The 20,930-nt window shown below is 37.5% G+C and overlaps 1 protein-coding gene across 1 annotated transcript in view; it reads right to left on the bottom strand.

Moving 5' to 3' along the window:
* The window catches only part of TCEA1 (transcription elongation factor A1), a 47,383-nt gene that overhangs the window by 4,074 nt on the left and 22,379 nt on the right, over window positions 1-20,930 (bottom strand). The window contains exons 3-8 of the mRNA XM_040487796.1: window positions 19,850-19,955; window positions 14,406-14,493; window positions 11,226-11,371; window positions 9,728-9,784; window positions 8,605-8,759; window positions 6,332-6,478 (exon numbers count right to left, since the gene is read on the bottom strand). Coding sequence (XP_040343730.1) covers window positions 6,332-6,478; window positions 8,605-8,759; window positions 9,728-9,784; window positions 11,226-11,371; window positions 14,406-14,493; window positions 19,850-19,955 — 699 coding nt within the window. The remainder of the gene's footprint in view (window positions 1-6,331; window positions 6,479-8,604; window positions 8,760-9,727; window positions 9,785-11,225; window positions 11,372-14,405; window positions 14,494-19,849; window positions 19,956-20,930) is intronic.

Raw genomic sequence — 20,930 nt, 5'->3', positions numbered from 1 at the left:
GACGGCTCAGAGCCTGGAGCCTGCTTCGGATTCTGTGTCTCCCTCTCCTTCTGACCCTCCCCCGTTCATGCTCTGTCTCTCTCTGTCTCAAAAATAAATAAATTTTTTTTTTAATTTTTTTTTTCAATGTTTATTTATTTTTGGGACAGAGAGAGACAGAGCATGAACGGGGGAGGGGCAGAGAGAGAGGGAGACACAGAATCGGAAACAGGCTCCAGGCTCCGAGCCATCAGCCCAGAGCCCGACGCAGGGCTCGAACTCACGGACCGCGAGATCGTGACCTGGCTGAAGTCGGACGCTTAACCGACTGCGCCACCCAGGTGCCCCAAAAATAAATAAATATTAAAAAAAAAAAAAAAGACTAAGGATGTAGAGAAAAGGGATCCCTGTTGGTAGAAATGTAAACTGGTATAACCATTATGGAAAACAGGATGGCAGTTCCTCAAAATATTAAAACTTCAACTACTGTAGGAGTGTCTGGCTGGCTCAGTTGGTAGAGCATGCAACTCTCGATCTCAGGGTTGTGAGATCAAGCCCTATATTAGGGGTAGACTTGACTTTAAAAAAAAGAAAAAAGAAAAGAAAAACCCTACCACATGATCCAGCAATCCCATTCTATGTATATATCCAAAGGAAATGAAATATGTATCTCAAAGAGGTATCTACACACCCACGTTCACTGCAGTATTATTTACAATAGCCAAGCTACAACCTAAATGTCCTTCAATGGAAGAATGGATAAAGAAAGGTGGCATATATATACACACAATGGAATATTATTCAGCCATTAAAAAGGAAATCCTGCCATTTGAGACAACATAGATGGACCTGAAAGGCACGCTAAATAAAATACACCAAACAGAGAAAGAGAAATACTGTATGGTATCACTTATATGCAGCATCTTAAAAAAGAAAAAATGATTTCATAGGAACAGAGAATAGAAGGTGGTTGCCAAGAGCTGGGAGAAGAGGGAAATGGAGCGATATAGGTCAAGGGGTATAAATTTCAGTTATAAAACGTAAGTTTCTGAGGATCTAATGTACAGCACGGTGACTATAGTTAGAGTAGATCTAAAGCATTCTCATTGGATGGATGGATGGATGGATGGATGGAAGGAAGGAAGGAAGGAAGGCAGGCAAGGAGGGAGAGACGGAGGGAGGGAAGGAGGGAGGAGGGAAGGAAGAGTGAACTAGGTAATCAATATGTTAATTATCTTGATCTTGGTCATAATTCCACGATGTATATGTGTATAAGATCATCACACTGTACAGTTTAAATACATAAAATTATATGCCAATTCCTCATAAAGTTGGGGGGTTGGAAATTTGCATACAGGAATGTTTGAAGAGTGTAATTTTACAACAGCACAAACACTAGAAACACGTTAAATATCCAACAGGGAAATAATAAGAGCATACCTATCTGATGGAACATTATATAGCTATTAAGATGTTTACCCAGGTTTTGTATTTTTTTTTCAAATAATTAAAGGAAAAGGCTTATGTTTTATAGTAGCTAAGTGAAAAGAAGTACATTCCTCCCTTAAACAATGTGGGGGTTAAGACTGCCGACTCTTCATGCAGTTGAACATCCACATCTGACTCCCCCAAAAACGTAACCGCTAATAACCTACTAGTGACCAGAAGCCTTACTTACCAATAACAGAAACTATCAATTAACACATACTTTGTGTGTTGTACATACTATATACTAAATTCTTTTTTTTTTTAATGTTTATTTACTTTGAGAGAGTGCGAGCACATGTGTGTTCACGTGCGGGGGAGGGAAAGAGAGAGCAGGAGAGAGAATCCCAAGCAGCCTCCGCGCTGTCAGCCCAGAGCCCACATGGGGCTTTATCTTACGAACCATGAGATCATGACCTGGGCCGAGATCAAGAGTCAGACAAAACTGAGGCACCCAAGCACCCCCTATATACTAAATTCTTAAAGCAAACTACAGAAAAGAAAATGTGACTAAGAAAATCATAAGGAAAATACATTTTCAACACTGGATATATATTTACTGAAAAAACTTTGCGTAGAAGGGAACTCACGCAGTTCAAACCTGTGTTGCTCGAGGGTCAACTGTATCTAAAATGATTGGGTGCAACTAGATAAGAAAAAATTCACAAAATACTGCAGGTACCAAAATACTGACCACTGTTCTCTCTGAGAGCACAGATTAATGGGTGATTTTAAATTTCTTGTTCATATTTCCCTGTGTTTTCCAATTTTTCTATGAATAGGTACTTTACATTGCTTTAAAAGGCTAATATGACCATGTAATCCAGAAATCTCACCCTAACACACTCAAAAGAATGGGAAGCAGGGTGTCAAAGAGGTATTGTACAACAGAAGTCCATAGCAGCATTATTCACAATATAGCCCAAAAGGTGGAAGCAGATGTCCACCAGCAGATGAGTGGATAAACAAAATGTGATATATACATTCCATGATTACCATCCAGCTTTTAAAAGGAAGGAAATTCTGATAGATGCTATAATATGGATGACCATTTATGAATACTATATGGTTTTAATTTGCACTTCCCTGATGATTAGTGATGTTGCTCTGCACACAGACCTTTATTTGTGTTTCTAATTACTATCTTAGAATAGATATCAGAAATAAGCCAGAGACAGAAAAGAACAAATACTGTATTATTCCATTTATCCTTCTGACTACCTAGAGTAGCCAAATTTGGAGACTGGTGGTTGCCACGAGTTAGGGAAATGTACAGTTACTCTTTAATGGGTATTGAGTTTCAGTTTTACAAAAGAAAAAGAATCCTGGAGATTGGCACAATATTATGAATGCACTACTATTCAACTGTATACTTAAAAATGGTTAAGAGGCTCAATTTTAGGTTATGTGCATTTTACCACCACTAAAAATTTTTAATTAAAAAGAGAACTCAGGGAAAAAAATTAATAAGAATATGATTTTTAAAAATTTTAGCAACATAACAGACTTCTGAAGTTTTCCACTTAAGAGAATTCCTAAAACCAAGGTTCCAAAGACAGAAGATTATCTCTTTCAAGTGAGCATTCCTGAATGAAGCTGACAATACATTATTAAAGTTAGAAGTTATTCTTAGGTGGGGTGCCTGGGTGGCTCAGTTGGTTAAGCGTCCGACTTCGGCACAGGTCATGATCTCGCGGTTCATGAGTTTGAGCCCTGTGTCTGACTCTGTGCTGCTTCAGATTCTGTGTCTCTGTCTTTTTTTGCCCCTCCCCCACTCAAGATCTGGCTCTCTCTCAAAAAATGAATGAACATTAAAAAAAAAAAAAAGTTAGGCGCGCCTGGGAGGCTCAGTCGGTTAAGCGGCCAACTTCGGCTCAGGTCATGATCTCGTGGTCCGTGAGTTTGAGCCCCGCGTCGGGCTCTGTGCTGACAGCTCAGAGCCTGGAGCCTGTTTCAGATTCTGTGTCTCCCTCTCTCTGACGCTCCCCCATTCATGCTCTGTCTCTCTGTCTCAAAAATAAAATAAATGTTAAAAAAAATTTTTTTTTTAAAGTTATTCTTAGGTTTAAGTATAGGGGAGATAAGGAAAATGGATGAAGTCAAGAACCTAAATACTGTATTCTGAATAACGTATGTTTAAATTGAATGTGGGATGATGAAATCCAGTATGTTACCACTTCAAGGATGAGCAGCTCACAATACCTGTAAACTATCAACATGATTTTTAACTCAAAAGCCCAAAGGAAGATAAAGAAGAGGCATTCTCAAAAGAATAGCATTCTGTTTACTTAAGGCTTTAAGATAAAAAATGCCTTGAAAAATCCTTCTGAAGTATTCTCATGTATTTATATCTAAATACTTCCTAAACTGGGGCCCTAAAAATATGAGGAACTTCTTGCTCTCTGGAAAAAATTTGGTCTCCTGGTATATACATGTTAACCCAAGAGTCAAACTTAGGTCTTTCATATCTGTTACTCTGACAACTTGGGAAGTTTTAGATCTACTGACAGAATTTTTTTATTCTATTTTAAATACCTTTCTATTTACACTTAATACTTCCTACTATGCAGCATTTTCAGGATAGAATTTTCATTGCTGAGATTTTTCTACATGATTAAAAGAAAACACAGCAATCCAAACTCAGATATTTCTGAAGCCATTTTCATTTGTTAATGTATTTTAGTGACTATCAGTAGTAATACTTTCACAGAATAAAATACTGAAATATCAGATATATAACTATGATTAAATGAAAGGCTTCAAAAAGGTAGAGGACTTCAGATTGGTTAAGTAGAGCATATCTGAACATGGAGTGCTAAAAAACTAAGAGACAGAAGTTTATGTAGTGTGCTACCACATTTGTACGAAATGGGAAAACAGGGACACCTGAATAGCCCAGTCGGAAGAGCATAGGACTCTCAATCTCCAGGTCGTGAGCTAGAGCCCTGCGTTGGGTGTAGAGATTACAAAATAAACCAACGAACCAACCAAAACACACACACACACACACAAAATAAAATGGAAAACAAAAATATATTCATATTTGTATATGCACGCATAAAACACATAGAAAGCCACACAACTAATGAGTAATCCTGGTTTACCTCCAGGGAGGTGGGACCAAGTAGCTGCAGGCGAAAGTGGGAAGGGAACTTTCTACGCATAATCTTTTGTACCTTTTGAATTTTTAACCTTGAGAACAGAATATCCTCTAAAAGTTAAAGAACAAACTAACTAAAGGATCTTTTCTGTAACTTACAGAGTTTAGTAATACTACTTTCTTAACAGATTAATTTTCTGTCAATCAGAAAATTCAATTCCCTAAATCTATTACCCTGAAACATTAACTGTTAAGTTATTCTCTAACAGGAAAACTTTGAATTTAGTAGATTACAGACACAGCACAAAAATACCTCCTTGACAAATGAAATTAATGATAGTTTGATAAACCATTTTCACACACACATACAACAAAAATAATTATGTGGCTCTTTTCACAGCTCTTTTGTTCAAGAACAAAAAGGGTTAGTCACATTCTATTTGAAGATAAAAGTCATCAATATGTGGCAGAAAAGGAATCGGTGTCTGGAAAGCAGTTAAGCTAAAAGTAGCCATGCTCCAAGTGAGGAAGAATAAAGAACTTTCCTTAAATTGTATGATCCTGCCAAATAAAAAGAATTATAACCTGATTATATGCCAACCAATAATCAACTGCTCGACTCTTAGAAAAAGAATATGGGCATTTTATTAAATCCTATAATGTGTTTTATTTTTTTTTTTCAACGTTTATTTATTTTTGGGACAGAGAGAGACAGAGCATGAACGGGGGAGGGGCAGAGAGAGAGGGAGACACAGAATCGGAAACAGGCTCCAGGCTCTGAGCCGTCAGCCCAGAGCCCGATGCGGGGCTCGAACTCACGGACCGCGAGATCGCGACCTGGCTGAAGTCGGATGCTTAACCGACTGCGCCACCCAGGCGCCCCCCTATAATGTGTTTTATTAATTTTCTTTAATTCATATAGCATTCACAGTAACAATTTCCATGAAAGTATAAATATATCAGCTTATTTTCAATTAAGTGAAATCTGTTAGTATTCAGAAAGCATTTCTGGGGCGCTTGGGTGGCTTAGGTGGTTGAGCGTCTGACTCTTGATTTCAGCTCAGGTCATGATCTCACAGTCATGAGATCCAGCCCCCTGTCAGGTTCCACAGAGCATGCAGCCCGCTTGCGATTCTCTGTCTGTCCCTCTCTCTCTCTCTGCCTCTCCCTGCTGCTTGTGCACGTGCATGCTCTCTCTCAAAATAAACATTTTTTTTAAAAGAGCATTCTTACACTGAAAAGACCACATTTCCTCTTGAGAAATATCAAAGTACCGGTAATTATCTTTACTACTTGCTTTGAAACAAGAGTTGCAAGCATTCCATTTAGTTATTTTTAATTGAATTATAACTGACATATAATTTTGTGATTAGTTTCAGGTGTACAAGTGATTAGACATTTTTATACATTATGAAATGATCTGAATAGGTCTAGTTACCCTCTGTCACTATACAAAGTTAGTACATTACTGACTGTACTCTTCATGCTGTATGTTACCACATCCTTGTACTTATTTTATACCTAGAGGTTTGTACCTCTTCATCCGCTTCACCTATTTCATGCACCCCTCCACCCCTCTTCTCCAACAATCACCAGTTTGCTCTCTGTATCTGAGTGTTTCAAACATTTTTGGTTTATCCATTTCCTTTGTTTTTAGATTCTGCATATAAGTGACTCATAGTATTTGTCTTTCTGTCCTACCTGACTTAGCATAATACCCTCAAGCATTCTTAATATGAAAATAAGAATCTATAAACAATCACAAACCTGTGTGTAAGTACAATTCTTCTTTTTACATTTGCCACATGTAAATAAGTCAGTCTGGGTTCCACCCGTCTTGGCCATCTGATGCTCTCTGATGGCTTCTTTGGTCAAGTTTTTCCGCATCTCTTTGAGTTCATCACTAGCCATTTCCTGTCAAGGAGGTGGCAATACCACTCAGTTATAGGCACCTTCTATATATATCCTGACTGCTTTTTATGTTCAATTAGCTTAATTATAATACAACAAAAATCACCTTCTAAAGTTTTAAAAGTGAAAAATTAGTATTTTTCCTCATAGAACTTGTAAATTTGCTTCCTTTTAAAATTTCTTCAAATACTTATAAGTTTGTATGTGAAAATGAGATTACTGTTTAAAGGTTTATAAACAACGTTAACAATCCTGTAGCAATGAGCACCTCTGGTATCCAGATTATGGTCTCTACCATCGCCCTCCCCGAAAAGGAACCGGGGACCTTTGGAGGAATCTTCAGTTCCCATTTTGAGTCAAGAAATGCACAGGATAAGCTAGGGTCATCTTTTTGTGCCAGAGAAGCACGGAAGCCTCCAAAGACTCTTGCAGTCGAGTCAAACAGACAGAGGGGCTAAGACGAAGGAGCTCCCATTAGCCAAGGATAGGACAGTTTCTTCAGCCATCAAAATAAGTTACTGTACAGAATCAATCCCCACTGGGTAAATAAAAATGTCACAAATCCATGATGATACTGAAAAAGGAGAGCACAAGGATGCAAAAACAGAAACAAAAGCCCACAGTGGCCGTTACTATGGCACCAACTCCTCATTCTGATAAACTGCTAACTAAAGGGCAACAGTTCCACATTTACCTGCCTTTCCTATCCAACCCAAAAGAGTAACTAAGTGCCTGAGCTCATAAGGGAAAGTGCTTCTTTGTCAAAGAAATCTAGCTAAAGATGTGAAGGGAGTGACAACTTTAGAAGTCACTATTTTGCAACTCCTAATAAAATAACCAATTCAGGCAAGGAGCATCAGTGAACGAACACGTGAGACGAAAGGTCAAAGGAGAACTTTACAACGGGAGCATCGGACTGTCCGCATCCAAACCCACTGACCCATCTCAGCGTGCTAACAGTCCAAAGCAGTAAGACGCTGTGCATCTCCTGATGTGGTGCAACATGGAGCAAAAATCACCAGTTACCAAGTCTTTGTGGGGAAAACAGCGGAATTTGTGTGTAATCAAGCCTAGAGAGCTAGTTTCCAGTTTACAGAAAACTTAAATAACATCATGAGGGAGAAAAAGAAAATTCATACCGTGGGATACAGAAGAAATAAACTGGTTTCTTCAACAGGTCAGTGTCATGAAGGAAAAAAGGGGGCAGGGGTAAGAGAAGAGACTGCTATGGATTTAAATGCATATATACAGAATCTTTAGAAACCAAACTAAAGGCAATATGTTGATGTGGATCCTGACAGAAAGTAATGTACAATCAGGAAAATATGAATATAAATTAGGAATTATTGTTAGCTTTGTTGGATGTAGTGATGACAATGTAGAAAGTTATATTTTTAAAGGTTATCTCTTGCAGGTTTATAAACTAAAAAGATACAATGTCTCAAGGGAAAAGAAGAAAAAAGAAAAAAGGGATAGGTGAAAAGGGTGACAAACTCTTGAAAATATCTGAAGCGTGGGTGATGGATATATAGACGATCATTACACTCTGGTCTCTAATTTAAAGTTTCAAGTTATTTTAATGAGGTTTTTTAAAAAATAAATTTTAAAAATATAACAATTTTTATTAGCTATAGAGACATATTCATTCTCTTGGATGCATAATAAAATAATGAGAGTGCAGAGTATGAACAGCTATGTCTATAAATAGCAAGCTCTGAATTTTTTTTCCATCATTCCCTAAAATTTAGGAATAGTCAATATGATGTGACCAGTTTTATGGGGTTTAACCATGAAAAGAACTCAGAAGTTACAAAGTCTGCTTGCAACTAGATACTCAAATGTTCAATTTCATGTGAATCCAAAGTAAGTAAAAACACTTTTGCTTTTTGACAATGATTTAAGGCAATCAACCAAAGATCATGGGACAGTTGTGTAAGCAACAAAGTACTGATACCAACTGATTCGATCACCTTACATATTTGTCTAGTAAGTTACACACATAAATATCAGAATAGCTGATAAGGATTTATTATAAATGTAGTATTTATATAGTACTTCATCATTCAGACAGACTTTTACTTGGCATCATGTAGTCACATCATGGAAACATTATTTTCACATATACTCACCTCTGCTGTCATCCTAGCAAATAAGTCAGGAGGAATATTTCCACACAGTACGTTTTTCCTTAAATTTGGATTCTTAGCATCTTTAAGATTTGATATCCTACTTCGTACTCTATTTTTGTATTTCATGTCTGTATTCCTTATTTCTTGATATATAGGTACTAGGCCGTTAAGGAAAAAAGGTTAAATTATAAAAGTAAGGTATTTTTTTCCCCTAGTTCACCAAAATAAGAATACCTGAAATTTCTAAGCAGTTCTCCACAAGTTTCCAACATTAGATTAAGCTAACGAGGCACTGCTTCTACCTTGTTGCTTGATCTGGAACTGGCAAGTAATAGTGATCCTACTTTTATATCAAGAATGAGCAATACTTTCTTCATAATGTTTAATGCCAGCAGCACACAAATTAGAAATGTTTCAAAAAGTAACTTAAGTACTCAGTCTGAGAAAACTTGTAAAAAGAAGCCTGAATTTATATAAACTTTTGCTTGCCCAAATCTGAATTCTACAAAGGATCCTAAAAGTCTTGATGACACAGCTCCTTTGGGACCCACTGGGAAGAAACCCATTCACGGTGGCCCCAAAGGATCGCTTCTTGCCCCAGCTCAGCAAGAAGCTAGTTTAGCAGGTTCTTTTCCTCTCAACAGAAAGCAAGCCCCAAGCGCAGCATGCCATCTAACAAGGCCATGGATAGTTCCAGGGTCACACTGTCACCTAGACATGCAACTCCCCTCTTCCAAAGCCCTTTCAATGGTGCTCAGCACAAACACACTTCCCTCCTGATGATGAAGTCAGGGGACCTCATATGCTTTGCTGAGTTCCCTCAAACATGAGACCCTACTTCACACGTGGTGTGTATGTTTTCCGCACCCTTTTGCACGACTTCAACTGGGGTGTTATATTCTCAATCTGCAAGGCAGAGAAGTAAAAATACTATCAACACATATGTTTTCCTTTTGATTAACAAGAAAACAACAATAAAATGACATGCCCTATTGTTTCCCAGCAAAACAATACAATCAAGATAGAAACTGAAAAATGAAACTCTAAATTCTATACAGGAAGAAAAAAAGTTACTCTATACCAGATTATTTAAAACAATCATGAATATACACAGAAAGGATATCTTCCTCAATTTGAGATCCTAATTCTTCCTCATCGGCTCCAATAGCGACGTAGTCATCTAAACACAGGCACAAAGAATTGTCAAGAATAAGTGATTATGACATATTAAAAGAAAATTTCAATAGAGAGTAAATTAAACTGCATTCCTATTTCTTCAACCCCATTGCCTTAACAAAGAGTCCTTTTTGTTTAGTTTCATTAGAATCTGGTCTCTTTACTACCCACTAGACTCTTCTGGATTCACCTAATGTCCACAGTGCTCCTGCAATGATGACTCCTTATCCCTCAGGAGTGGGGAAGTAATTGATCTAGCAGGCAATTCCTCATTTCACAACTCCATAAATTCTGGTTGCTCCAGCAGAGAGTAGAGAAAGTTATAGAAAGAACTGTCTTGTCTCCTGTGACTCAGGCTTCAATGCAAAGAAACCATTCATTTCATCTGCCAATCACATATATGGACACACTCAGAAGACTCCTATGCAAATATTCAAACAGATAGAAGGAAATAAAAAGAAACTAGGAAGAAAGAAGAAAAAATATATAAAGAAACAGGGAATCAAAATAGAAAAGGCAGAGTAAGGAGAAAAACAGGTCATACTAACTATGGATCAAGTATAATAGAAAAGAAAAAGAATGAACTTGTATAAGATGGTATTTCTATATGTAAAACTTAAAAGTTAAAATTTTACATAAGAATGGATAACTTCAAATTAAATTAAGGCTCGCATATATATAAATCAAGATCTCTTTTTCACTTAAAAAAAGGTAGAAAATGGAATTACAAATATAAAACTTAAATACCATATTTCATACTAACATTTAACAACAGGACCCAAATACAGTATCATTAACGCTCAATCTGGGGAGCAGAGTAATTATAGTTGTCCCTCAAACACTACAGCAGTTAGGGACGCCAACACCCCATGCAGTAGAAAACCCTCATATAACCTCTGACTCCCCAAAAACTTAGTAATAGCCTACTGTTGACCAAAAGCCTTACCAATAACATAAACAACACATACTTTACATGTTATATGTATTATATACTGTATTCTTATAATAAAGTAAGCTAAAGAAAAGAAAATACCATTAAGAAAATCGCGAGAGAAAAATATTTATAGGACCGTACTGTTTGTGTTGAAAACAAATCTGCATTATAAGTGAACCTGCGCAGTTCAAACCCAGTGTTCAAAGGCCAACTATACTTTGCAGGTTACAAGTGGAGGGGAAAGATTTGCGAAAACCCTTTAAGTTACTGTACACAAAGGAAACATCCATAGACGAGAAGGAATCTCTTCCCTGGAACTACACAGTAGGCCCCACGATGCCCGTACCTCTCTGCCAGCAGTAAGCCCTGTTTGCCACAACGTCCTCCTGCACTGAGCAGCGCAAGTAGCTAGCACGGGGCTGCTGCGGGGGAGGCAGACACGCGGGGGTGGCCATGGCAGAGGTGGCGCAAACAAAGGACTCGGCGATGGAACAGGGCACACTAAACTTACCTCCCGTTCGGAGAGCGGCCGCAAGCATCTCCCTACACTTCAACCGCACAGAATCAGAAGTGCTCGGTGCCCGAGGGAAAGACGAAACATAAGTATCTCGGGCATTTGCCTCCTCCTTTCTGCTGCTTATGTTGCCACTGGAACTACTAAAACACACACACACGCATACACGCCAAAAAGAGGTCAGGAAAAAGTCTCTTAAAATAACAGCATTACTATCCAAAAACAAAATTCCTTGACCTAAACAAATGACACAGCATTCAGTGACACGAAAACAAAAATGGTGTTGCATACACGTTTCTAAAAAGTTAAAATCTTATTAAATCTGAGACTCATTTCATGTTTTTTTAACCAACTAAACATTTGATCTTTTTAAACATTAAACAGTATTTTTAATATTTAAGAAAATACACATTACAGCTCAATACAATAAATAAAAACCAAGGATTTCGGTTATACAAGGGGAGGAGGGGATGACACCAAAGAATACAACAGCTCTCAACCAAAACTAGAGGGAAAAACAACGTTAAAAAAAACCTTATTCCAATTAGACAACCAAAGAGGTTTATATTTAAAACACTCCCTTCAGGATAAAGAACATGTATAGTGACAAATGAATTGTAAGAATATAAAAATGTCTCTTTAATTTCTCCATAGAAACATCAACTCAATCAAGGACAGTTTAATAGTTTTTGAGTCAACCCAATCATTTCAACTGCTGCTGATTAACTTCTTAGAGTCTCACTAAAATTACTTTCTGCGGGGTTTCAATTAACTTTTTTAAAAAACATTTCTTAAGCTTATTCGTTTGTTTTTGGTAAAGAGTGCACGTGCAAGTGAGGGAGGAAGGGGGGGTGGAGAGAGAGAATCCCAAGCAGGCTCCACGCTGCCAGCACAGAGCCTGATGCAGGGCTGGTCATGATCCCAGGGTCGTGGGATTGAGCCCCATCATGTTGGGCTCCCATCATGAGCGTAGAGCCTGCTTGGGATTCTCTCTCTCCCCCTCTGCCCCTCTCCCCTGCTCTAAAATAAAAAAAATAAAAATAAATAAATAAATAATGGGGCACCTGGGTGACTCAGTTGGTTACGCGTCTGACTTTGACTCAGGTCATGATCTCACAGTTCCTGGGTTCGAGCCCCACATCAGGCTTGCTACTGTCAGCCTGTCAGCGTTGAGCCTGGAGCCTGCTTCAGACTCTGTCTCCCTCTCTCCCTCTGCCCTCCCCCTGCTCATGCTGTCTCTTCTCTCTCAAAAATAAATGTTAAAAAAATTTGTTTTTTAATAAAAAATAAAAACTTCATAAACAGATACAGTGGACAGAACAGTCCTTCTGTATCCTTCTACATTTAATCATCTCCTAGAAACTTTGTCTTCTTCAGAGTGTGTGTGTGCGCGCGCGCGCGCGCGCATGGACAGATACCAACCATTTTGTCAGACTTCATATTGATAATACTATGCTTTTGTCAACAGGCTCTATCCCTAAACTTCAATTACATAAAACAGATAAAAATACAGTACGAACTTATTCCTACTTCAATATCTATTTAAAATTATCTGCCTATACTTTTATATTTTATATTCAAGGCATTAAGTCAAATGACTTTGAATGTAACACAATTGAAAGCATTTGTTAAAAACTTCATAAATTATGGCCTATACTTTCCAAAAATATTAAGGTCATGAAAGACAGTGACAGACTGAAAAATTACTCCAGATTAAAGGAAACCAGAGATGATAGCTAATGCAGTATGTGACCTTAGATGATACTTTGGAAAATCTTTTTCCTCTGGAGTAAGGGGAAGACCGCTAAAATACAAGTCCTATAGATTAGAAAAAAGTATTGTATTAATCCTAACTTCCAGATTATTAAGATCTACATTGTGGTTAGATGTGAGAAAATGTCCTGTTCTTACGAAATATGCACTGAGGTATTTAGGGATATAAAGAACTCTTATTTAGTTCAAAATAAAATTATTTATGTGTCTTAAGTATGTACACAAACATAAATGTATGCATATACACATACACTGGCAATTGGGGATTCTCTTTATTATTCTTATGATTTTTTAAAAGTCTAAAACTATTTCAAAGAGTTAGAAAACACTGAATAAATTTTATTTACACCTGATGTTTAAACCCTGTCTTTCTTTAGCTTACTTCCTTTAGCATCTAGACTAAGTTTAGTTAGTCTAATGTGTAAAATAACAGTGTATGGGACATAGGTCACTGTTACTGAACAAAGGAGGGGTATATTATCACTTTGGGGAAAAATACTAAGAAATAAATGAAGTTAAAATAAGTAGCCTAAAACTTGAGTGCAGCAGAACCATGTGAATAGCTTGTTAAAAACATATTTCTGGGCCCCATCACCAAAATTCCTGATTCAGTAGTTTCAGGGTAAAGCCCCAGATTTTGCTTTGCTAACAAGTTGCCAGGTTCCCCACCCTTCCAGGGACCACACTTTGAGAACTACTGCTCTAAATCAAAGCCAAATGTTAAAACACAAGCTTCCCAAGAAGAGAGGAACAAAGGCCTCACAAGAGGTAAGGAAAAATTTGAACCCTTTTTCAGTTCTTATGACAGCTAAATTGGGAAGGAAAAAAGCATAAGAAGAGAATTAGATCCAGGTCACCCCCCCAAAAAAAAATCTAAAAATGGAATGTGGTAAATAAAGGAAGTAACCACTTGAATCCTGTTTTTTGTTTTGTTTCTCTTTAAAGTAGGCGCCACATCTAACATGGAGCCCAACAAGGGACCTGAACTCACAACCCTGAGATCAAGGCCTGAGCTAATATCAAGAGTCAGATGTTCAACCGAATGAGCTACCTAGTTGCCCCCCAACCACCCGAAGCCTTAATCAGTGCCTTCATTATCAACTCTATTAATGCTATCCCAAAGATTCCGTTCAATTAAGCTTGTTGAATACAGTGTAAATAATTTCTCCTGATTTATGTAATGTCAGAATTCTAAGTCTCTTTTAAATTTCCAGGAAAATCCTATGAGAAACCTTAGAATATTCTATTTGGCTATAAACATTTACTAATTCCATTTAATTACAAAATAGAAAGAGGAGTACACATAAGTGACCATAAATAAAACCAAAATACAACCATGGAGGAAGTGACGGTCAAGTAGAACTATGACTTCCAACAGAAATCAATTTCCATAAAGTGACATACCTTTCTTCTCTTGCTTCAGGGCTATTCTGTGATGTAACTGCAGTATCTTTTTTCTTTTCTTCAGGGTCTTTATCTGTTGATGGTCCATCTAAAAATTATGAAATCCCTCAGTTGTTAGCATTTGTTTAAAAAAAAAATTACAGGGGCACCTGGGTAACTCAGTTGGTTAAGCATCCAACTTCGGCTCAGGTCACAATCTCACAGTGTGTGGGTTCGAGCCCCACGTCAGGCCCCAGTCTGAGCTGTCAGAGCCTGGAACCCGCGTCGGATTCTGTGTCTCCCTCTCTCTCTGCCCCTCCCCCACCTACACTCTTTGTCTCAAAAATGAATAAACGTTAAAAAAAATTTTTTTAATTACAAAATGGAACTACTGCATGTTATCAGGTTATTTATGTAACAACAAAAAACCACAAAAATCCTAAATTTTCAACAGTAAATAAAGTTTATGTAAGCTATTCTATTAACATATGTACTTGGGTATTTTTCACAATGCATGCTTAGTCAGCATTCCCCCCAAAAAACCTCCCTCTTTTGGTGGGAAGCACAATTCATATGCCAGTGGGAACCTAAAATAGAGAAAAATATACTTAAAAATACAGTCTTAAAAAAAATATATTCATTAATTAGTAAAATGGAGAAAAACATGTAGAACAAAGGAAAGGAAAGAATATGGAAATAACATCAGCACTGTCATTTTATTTATTCTTTTTAAATTTTTTTTTTTAACGTTTATTTATTTTTGAGACAGAGAGAGACAGAGCATGAACAGGGGAGGAGCAGAGAGAGAGGGAGACACAGAATCCGAAACAGGCTCCAGGCTCTGAGCTGTCAGCACAGAGCCAGACGCGGGGCTTGAACTCACGGACCGTGAGATCATGACCTGAGCCGAAGTCATTTTTAAAATGACAGTGCTGGGGCGCCTGGGTGGCTCGGTTCGGTTAAGCGTCCAACTCTTGATTTTGGCTCAGGTCATCTCACAGTTTATGAGTTTGAGCCCCGTGTAGGACTCCACACTGACAGTGCGTGGAACCTGCTTGGCATTCCCTCTCTCTGTCCCTTCTCCACACTCGCTCTCTCTCATTCCTTATCTCTCTCAAAATAACATTTAAAAGTTTTAAAAATTAAAGTGCAAAGCATATATAGCAATCTTATTTTAACAATTTTTCACGAAGTCAAAAAAATTACTTCAGGGACAGTGGATAAAGAACATTTTCATAAAAAAGACTTCAGGATTAGTATGGCCTATTAACACTTCCTCTATCTTAAAAAATCTGCAAAGTAATACCAAGTACACAAGCTTTAAGAGGTAAGAAGGTGTTTAAAAAAAAAAAAAAAAAGAGGTAAGGGGTGTAAAATAGGTTGGACCAGAGCAATCCTTTAACAATGAAAAGAACCATTCGCGTTTAAATCAGCCAGAAGGGCCTTCTGAAACTGGGTTCAGAAACTGTTTGGATCTACTGCATAAATTATCCCACTCATCTATCTACATTTTGATCCCTACATAATAAGAGCTACACAAATACTTCACTTCCCCATCTTCCTCTGCACGGGATATAAAAGAACATATATTCAACTGATCATCAGGACCACCTAGATGACTTTTAAGCATATCCTTATGCTCAAGCTCCTATCTTGGATCCATTCAATCCAGATTTCTGCCAGTAAGGCCTGAGCATCAAAATCTCTAAAACTTCCCCAGATGACTTTAATATGCTAATCTAGATGAGGCTAACTGATAAGAAAATGGTACAAATCACAATTCTAGAACTTATCTTGTAAACATTAGGGTTACCAAATCTGAAATATAATTCAGGCCCCCTATGATACAGTGTTAGTTTTCAAATACTAATTTTACTGCCCTCCTTTATTTTTTTTATCTGAGAGAGACAGAGAGAGAGAGAGAGAGAGAGAGAGAGAGAGAGAGAATATCTTAAGCAGGCTCCAAGCTCAGTGCAGGGCCCAATGCAGGGCTGAATCCCACAGCCCTGGGATCATGACCTGAGCCAAATCAAGAGTCGGACACTCAAATGACTGAGCCCCCCTGGCGCCCCATTATTACCCCTCTTTTTTCTCTACAGTTCACGTGAAAGGCCCCAAAACCTAAAGATGGTATAGCACTGTGAGGTAGGAAACAAAAATTAATAAAGACGTTAAAGAGTATAACAAGGACTAAGAAATATTTCAAAACTGAGGGCGTAGAAAGCATCTGAAAGGTGGCACAACAATGCAGTATACTATCTAACGAAGACCCAGCGCGGTCACACGGATCCCGCACACTGCTCTAGGAGAACTGGTGCAATCCTTTGAGGAAGCAGAGCAGTAAGGGGATTCCTGCTACCTAAATACGGCCTCGTGGGCAATAAAACAGACCCAGGGAGAAGTGCTCCAGCTCTGGACTGGGACTGACTGCAGACCACACCTCACTACCAATCCAACCGTGCACAGAATGCTTAATCTCAATCTCTCAATGCATACGTTCCTCATCAGAAAATGGGAAATATAATAGCACCTAGTACACTGGGTTCCTGGAAGGATTAAATGCATTCATAAAGGTTGATGGCTTGGCATATGCAAGTATTCAAAACTGTGCTACCATGTAGCAGCACTCATAAATCTTCTAGAAATCTAGTTAATAATCTAAAGAAAAAGCTTTAGGCAGAAAGATACTCATCAAGACATTATTTATAATAGCTATAAAGCTAAAAAAACACATATCTAACAGGTAAGAAATTAAAGCACAATCACCCAGTGGATTATTCTGAAGCCAATAAAATGGAATTAATGATGATATAAAGACACAAATGTTTTTCATTCAAAAAGGCAATATAAGTAAGTATACATACAGCATAAAAAAAAATACAGCTGAAGCAAAAGCTATACACCAGGAGAAAAAAAGATAAGAAATGCAACAAGACATTATTAACTGATGGTTTTATTTAGAGACAGACTTAAGGATGATTTCTTTTCCTCCTCCAACTCTCCAAATTTTATCTAATGAACATAGAAATCTTTTAACATAAAAAAAAAAAAAAAAGACTTTAAAAGAGAACCTGTAATGAGATCAGATACCTCCAAAAAGTATAAAAGAGTAAAACTTCTTTAAATTAAGATTAAATAAATATAACTACAATGTCCCACAAAATGTAAACCATCTTTCCAGAAATAAAAACACATGTATATCGTTCTCAGTCAGTGTCTGTGGCAAATTTTCATTACTTTACAATATGGAATTCAACTTAAAATTTAAATTAATTATAAACACACAAAGTTTCAGTTGGTCTTTAAAGACTAGATTATTTTAAAAAGCTTTTGATTTTGAAATAATCTAAAGCTTGCACAAATGTTTTAAGAATGGTACAAGAAACTTTACTCAGATTCCCCAAATGTTAACGTTTGCTACACTTGCTTCCTCATTCACTCACTGCCCCCTACAGATACGCATGCATGTGTCGTATATATTCACACATGCACATCATTGTGCACACAGGCATAGTTCTTTTGAACTATCTGAAAGTAAGTAGCAGATATCATGCTCCTTAATCCCAAAATACCTCATTATGTATTCCCTAAGAAGAAAAAATTCGAATAACCACAGTAAATAAATAAATTTAAGAATCACACAATACTGTTTACTTACCTACAGACATTACAAAAATTATGTCATTGATCCCAATTTACAATTTTTAGTCCCTAGTTTCCAAGATCTCAGAAGTAATAAGGTTTTTTGTTCTTGCTATTGTTGTCTTTGAAATTGTAAAAGGTTCAACTTTTTCTATTTTTCTCTTCCACATAAAGCTAATAACTGCTTAGAGAAATGGCTGATTCGAGGGCTGGGGCAGGGAAGACAGATGAGCCCAACACATTTTCTGGCTCCAGAATATAAAAAAGAGATCAAGAAAACTGAAGGGGGGCGGGGGATGTCAAAAGGACACAGGAGCCAGTTTGAATGGGTGCCCACTGGTCAAATCTGGGAAAATGGAAATATCAAAATAAATATGAACAGTAATGGATGCAATAGGAATCCACGTGTCCACACTAATAGAAAAACAACTGGGAAGTAAAAGGAGGGTTCTTTCTTATAGTAGAATGCTGACTTAGAAATATTGAAGAAAATTACAATTTTGCAACTATCACTATAAAATGTGGTCTGGGCAAAAATCAGTGAATACTAAACAGGGGATGAGAGGAGGTCTGAAGAGAAGCAAGATAGTTTCAGGGTCTTAAAGTATGTCTCACAGAATACCTATTAGGTACAACAGAAAAAACAATAAACTACATGGTGTACACCTTGACTGGGTTATATCAAAATGAACGTCATCATCATCAATGCCTCTGGAGGTGATACCCGAGAAGGATATAACACACTTACATAGTATTCCAACTATGCATGTTCAACCTGATCTAATCATGAGAAAATAACAAATAAAGCCCAAATCAGGAACATGCGATTAAAAATAAAGTGCGGGGCACCTGGATGGCTCAGTCAGTTAAGCATCCAACTTCAGCTCAGGTCATGATCTCACGGTTCATGAGTTCGAGCCCCAAGTTGGGCTCTGTGCTGACAGCTCAGAGCCTGGAACCTGCTTCAGATCTGTGTCTCCCTCTCTCTCTGCTCCTCCCCCACACACGCTCTCGCTCGCTCTCTCTCTCTCAAAAATAAAGATCTAAAAAAATCTTTTTTTAAAATAAAGTGAGATGAGTGCTTGTATTCTTCAAATTGTCAATATTATAAGTAGCATAAGAAGGCTTAAGAACTATTCCAGACCAGGAGACTAGATTATGTGATCCTAGACTAGATCTTGTTCTGAAAGAAGAAAAAAAGCTCTAAAGGACACCACTGGGACACATGACAATACTGGAACCTGCACTGTCGATTAAAGTACTGTACCCATGTTCAATTTCCTGAATTTCCTATGATTACGTAAGAAAATAAACTTGTTCCAAGGAAACACACACTTAAGTATTAAAGGGTAAAGCATGATAGATGCAACCTATTCTCAAACAGTTCAGAAAAAACGTGTACGTGTGTGAATATGTACATACGGAGAAAGAGAAGACAAGTAATGACAAAACAAGCATGGCAAATATTAAAAATGAATGGGTCTAGAAAAAGTATACATGTGAGTTATTTTTATTATTCTTGTAAACCTTCTGTAAGTTAGAAAATTATTTCAAAAACGTTTTTAAAATGTATGACAACTTTCCCCATGGGGAAAATTCTTCTTCTTAAAAGAGGCATCCAGTTGTAAGTTTTAGAAAACAAAAAAGGCTAAATTTGACTAGTTTAAAAAGCAAAACCCTCAAGGAGGTCAAACTAACACCCTTCCCATTTCATATAAGGCACTGATTTCAATACATCTATATTTATAAACAGGAAAATATGCAAACACCAAATGTTTGAATAAACCAGATCACGAATACACATAAGGGAAGATCAATTATACCTAATAACTTTTTCCAGGATTTGATGAGAGACTTTGCTAAAGATGTAACTTCTTCATCTGTACTCTGCTTGCGAATAGCATTCACTGACATTCCAATTCTTGTGGACTGCAAGGGAATACAAAAAATTTGTGTAAGCTGTCTTTACTTCAGACAATTTAGTGCTTCATTCTGTTCTTTCTCATTTTCCTGTTTCCATGGTAGACCAGAAGAAAACCTGAGTTATTTGAATTCTTATAATAGTATACTATAGAATTAAGATACATGCATCTTCAGATCAACACTGGACTCAAGGTTATTAGCACAGAGATCTGCAGACAGATAAGCTGAGCTGCTATTGTAATAAGGTTGGTTAACTGGTAAAATGAAATCAGTCTTTCCATATCCCTTAAGGTAAGAATAAACTATAAAATGTTTGTATTATACAGAAGGCATGAAGCAACCATGACTAACATACGCACTTCTGTGCTTCTATATATTCTTCTATGTAGATTACTTTGTGGATCATCTGCTGCAACTTTATTGAGGATACTTGAATATTACCATCTACAGAGGTTTAAGAACATTTTTTTTTTTTTTGCCCCACATCAGCATACAATTACAGATACTAAAATGGACTTCACAGAGGGGCCCCAGGGTGGCTCAGTCGGTTAAGGCATCAGACTCCTGATACCGGCTCACGTCATGATCTCATGGTTCATGGGATTGAGCCCCGCATCAGGCTCTGAACTGACAGTGCAGAGCCTGCTTGGGATTCTGTCTCTCCCTCTCTCTCTCTGCCCTTCCCCCCTTTCTCTTCCTCTATCAAAATAAATAAACGTTTGTTAAAAAAAGGACTTCACAGAATACAGTAATATATCATGTGGTAATACTATGTACCCACAAATATGCTGGGAGCATCCATATTCACTAATCTTCCTAACCACCATTTATTTTTTTTAATTTAATTTATTCAAGTGGACTTCATGCCCAATGTGGGGCTTGCCCTTACAACCCTGAGATCAACAGTCACCTGCTCCACTGAATGAGCCAGCCAGGCACCCCTTCCTAACAACCTTTAAGCTTGATATCATTATCCCTACT

This window comes from Herpailurus yagouaroundi, unplaced genomic scaffold, assembly GCF_014898765.1.
Source record: "Herpailurus yagouaroundi ecotype Mexico unplaced genomic scaffold, PumYag 165, whole genome shotgun sequence".
NCBI lineage: Eukaryota > Metazoa > Chordata > Mammalia > Carnivora > Felidae > Herpailurus > Herpailurus yagouaroundi.
Note: the sequence above shows the minus strand (reverse complement) of the source record. Positions and strands in the feature narration are given on the sequence as shown.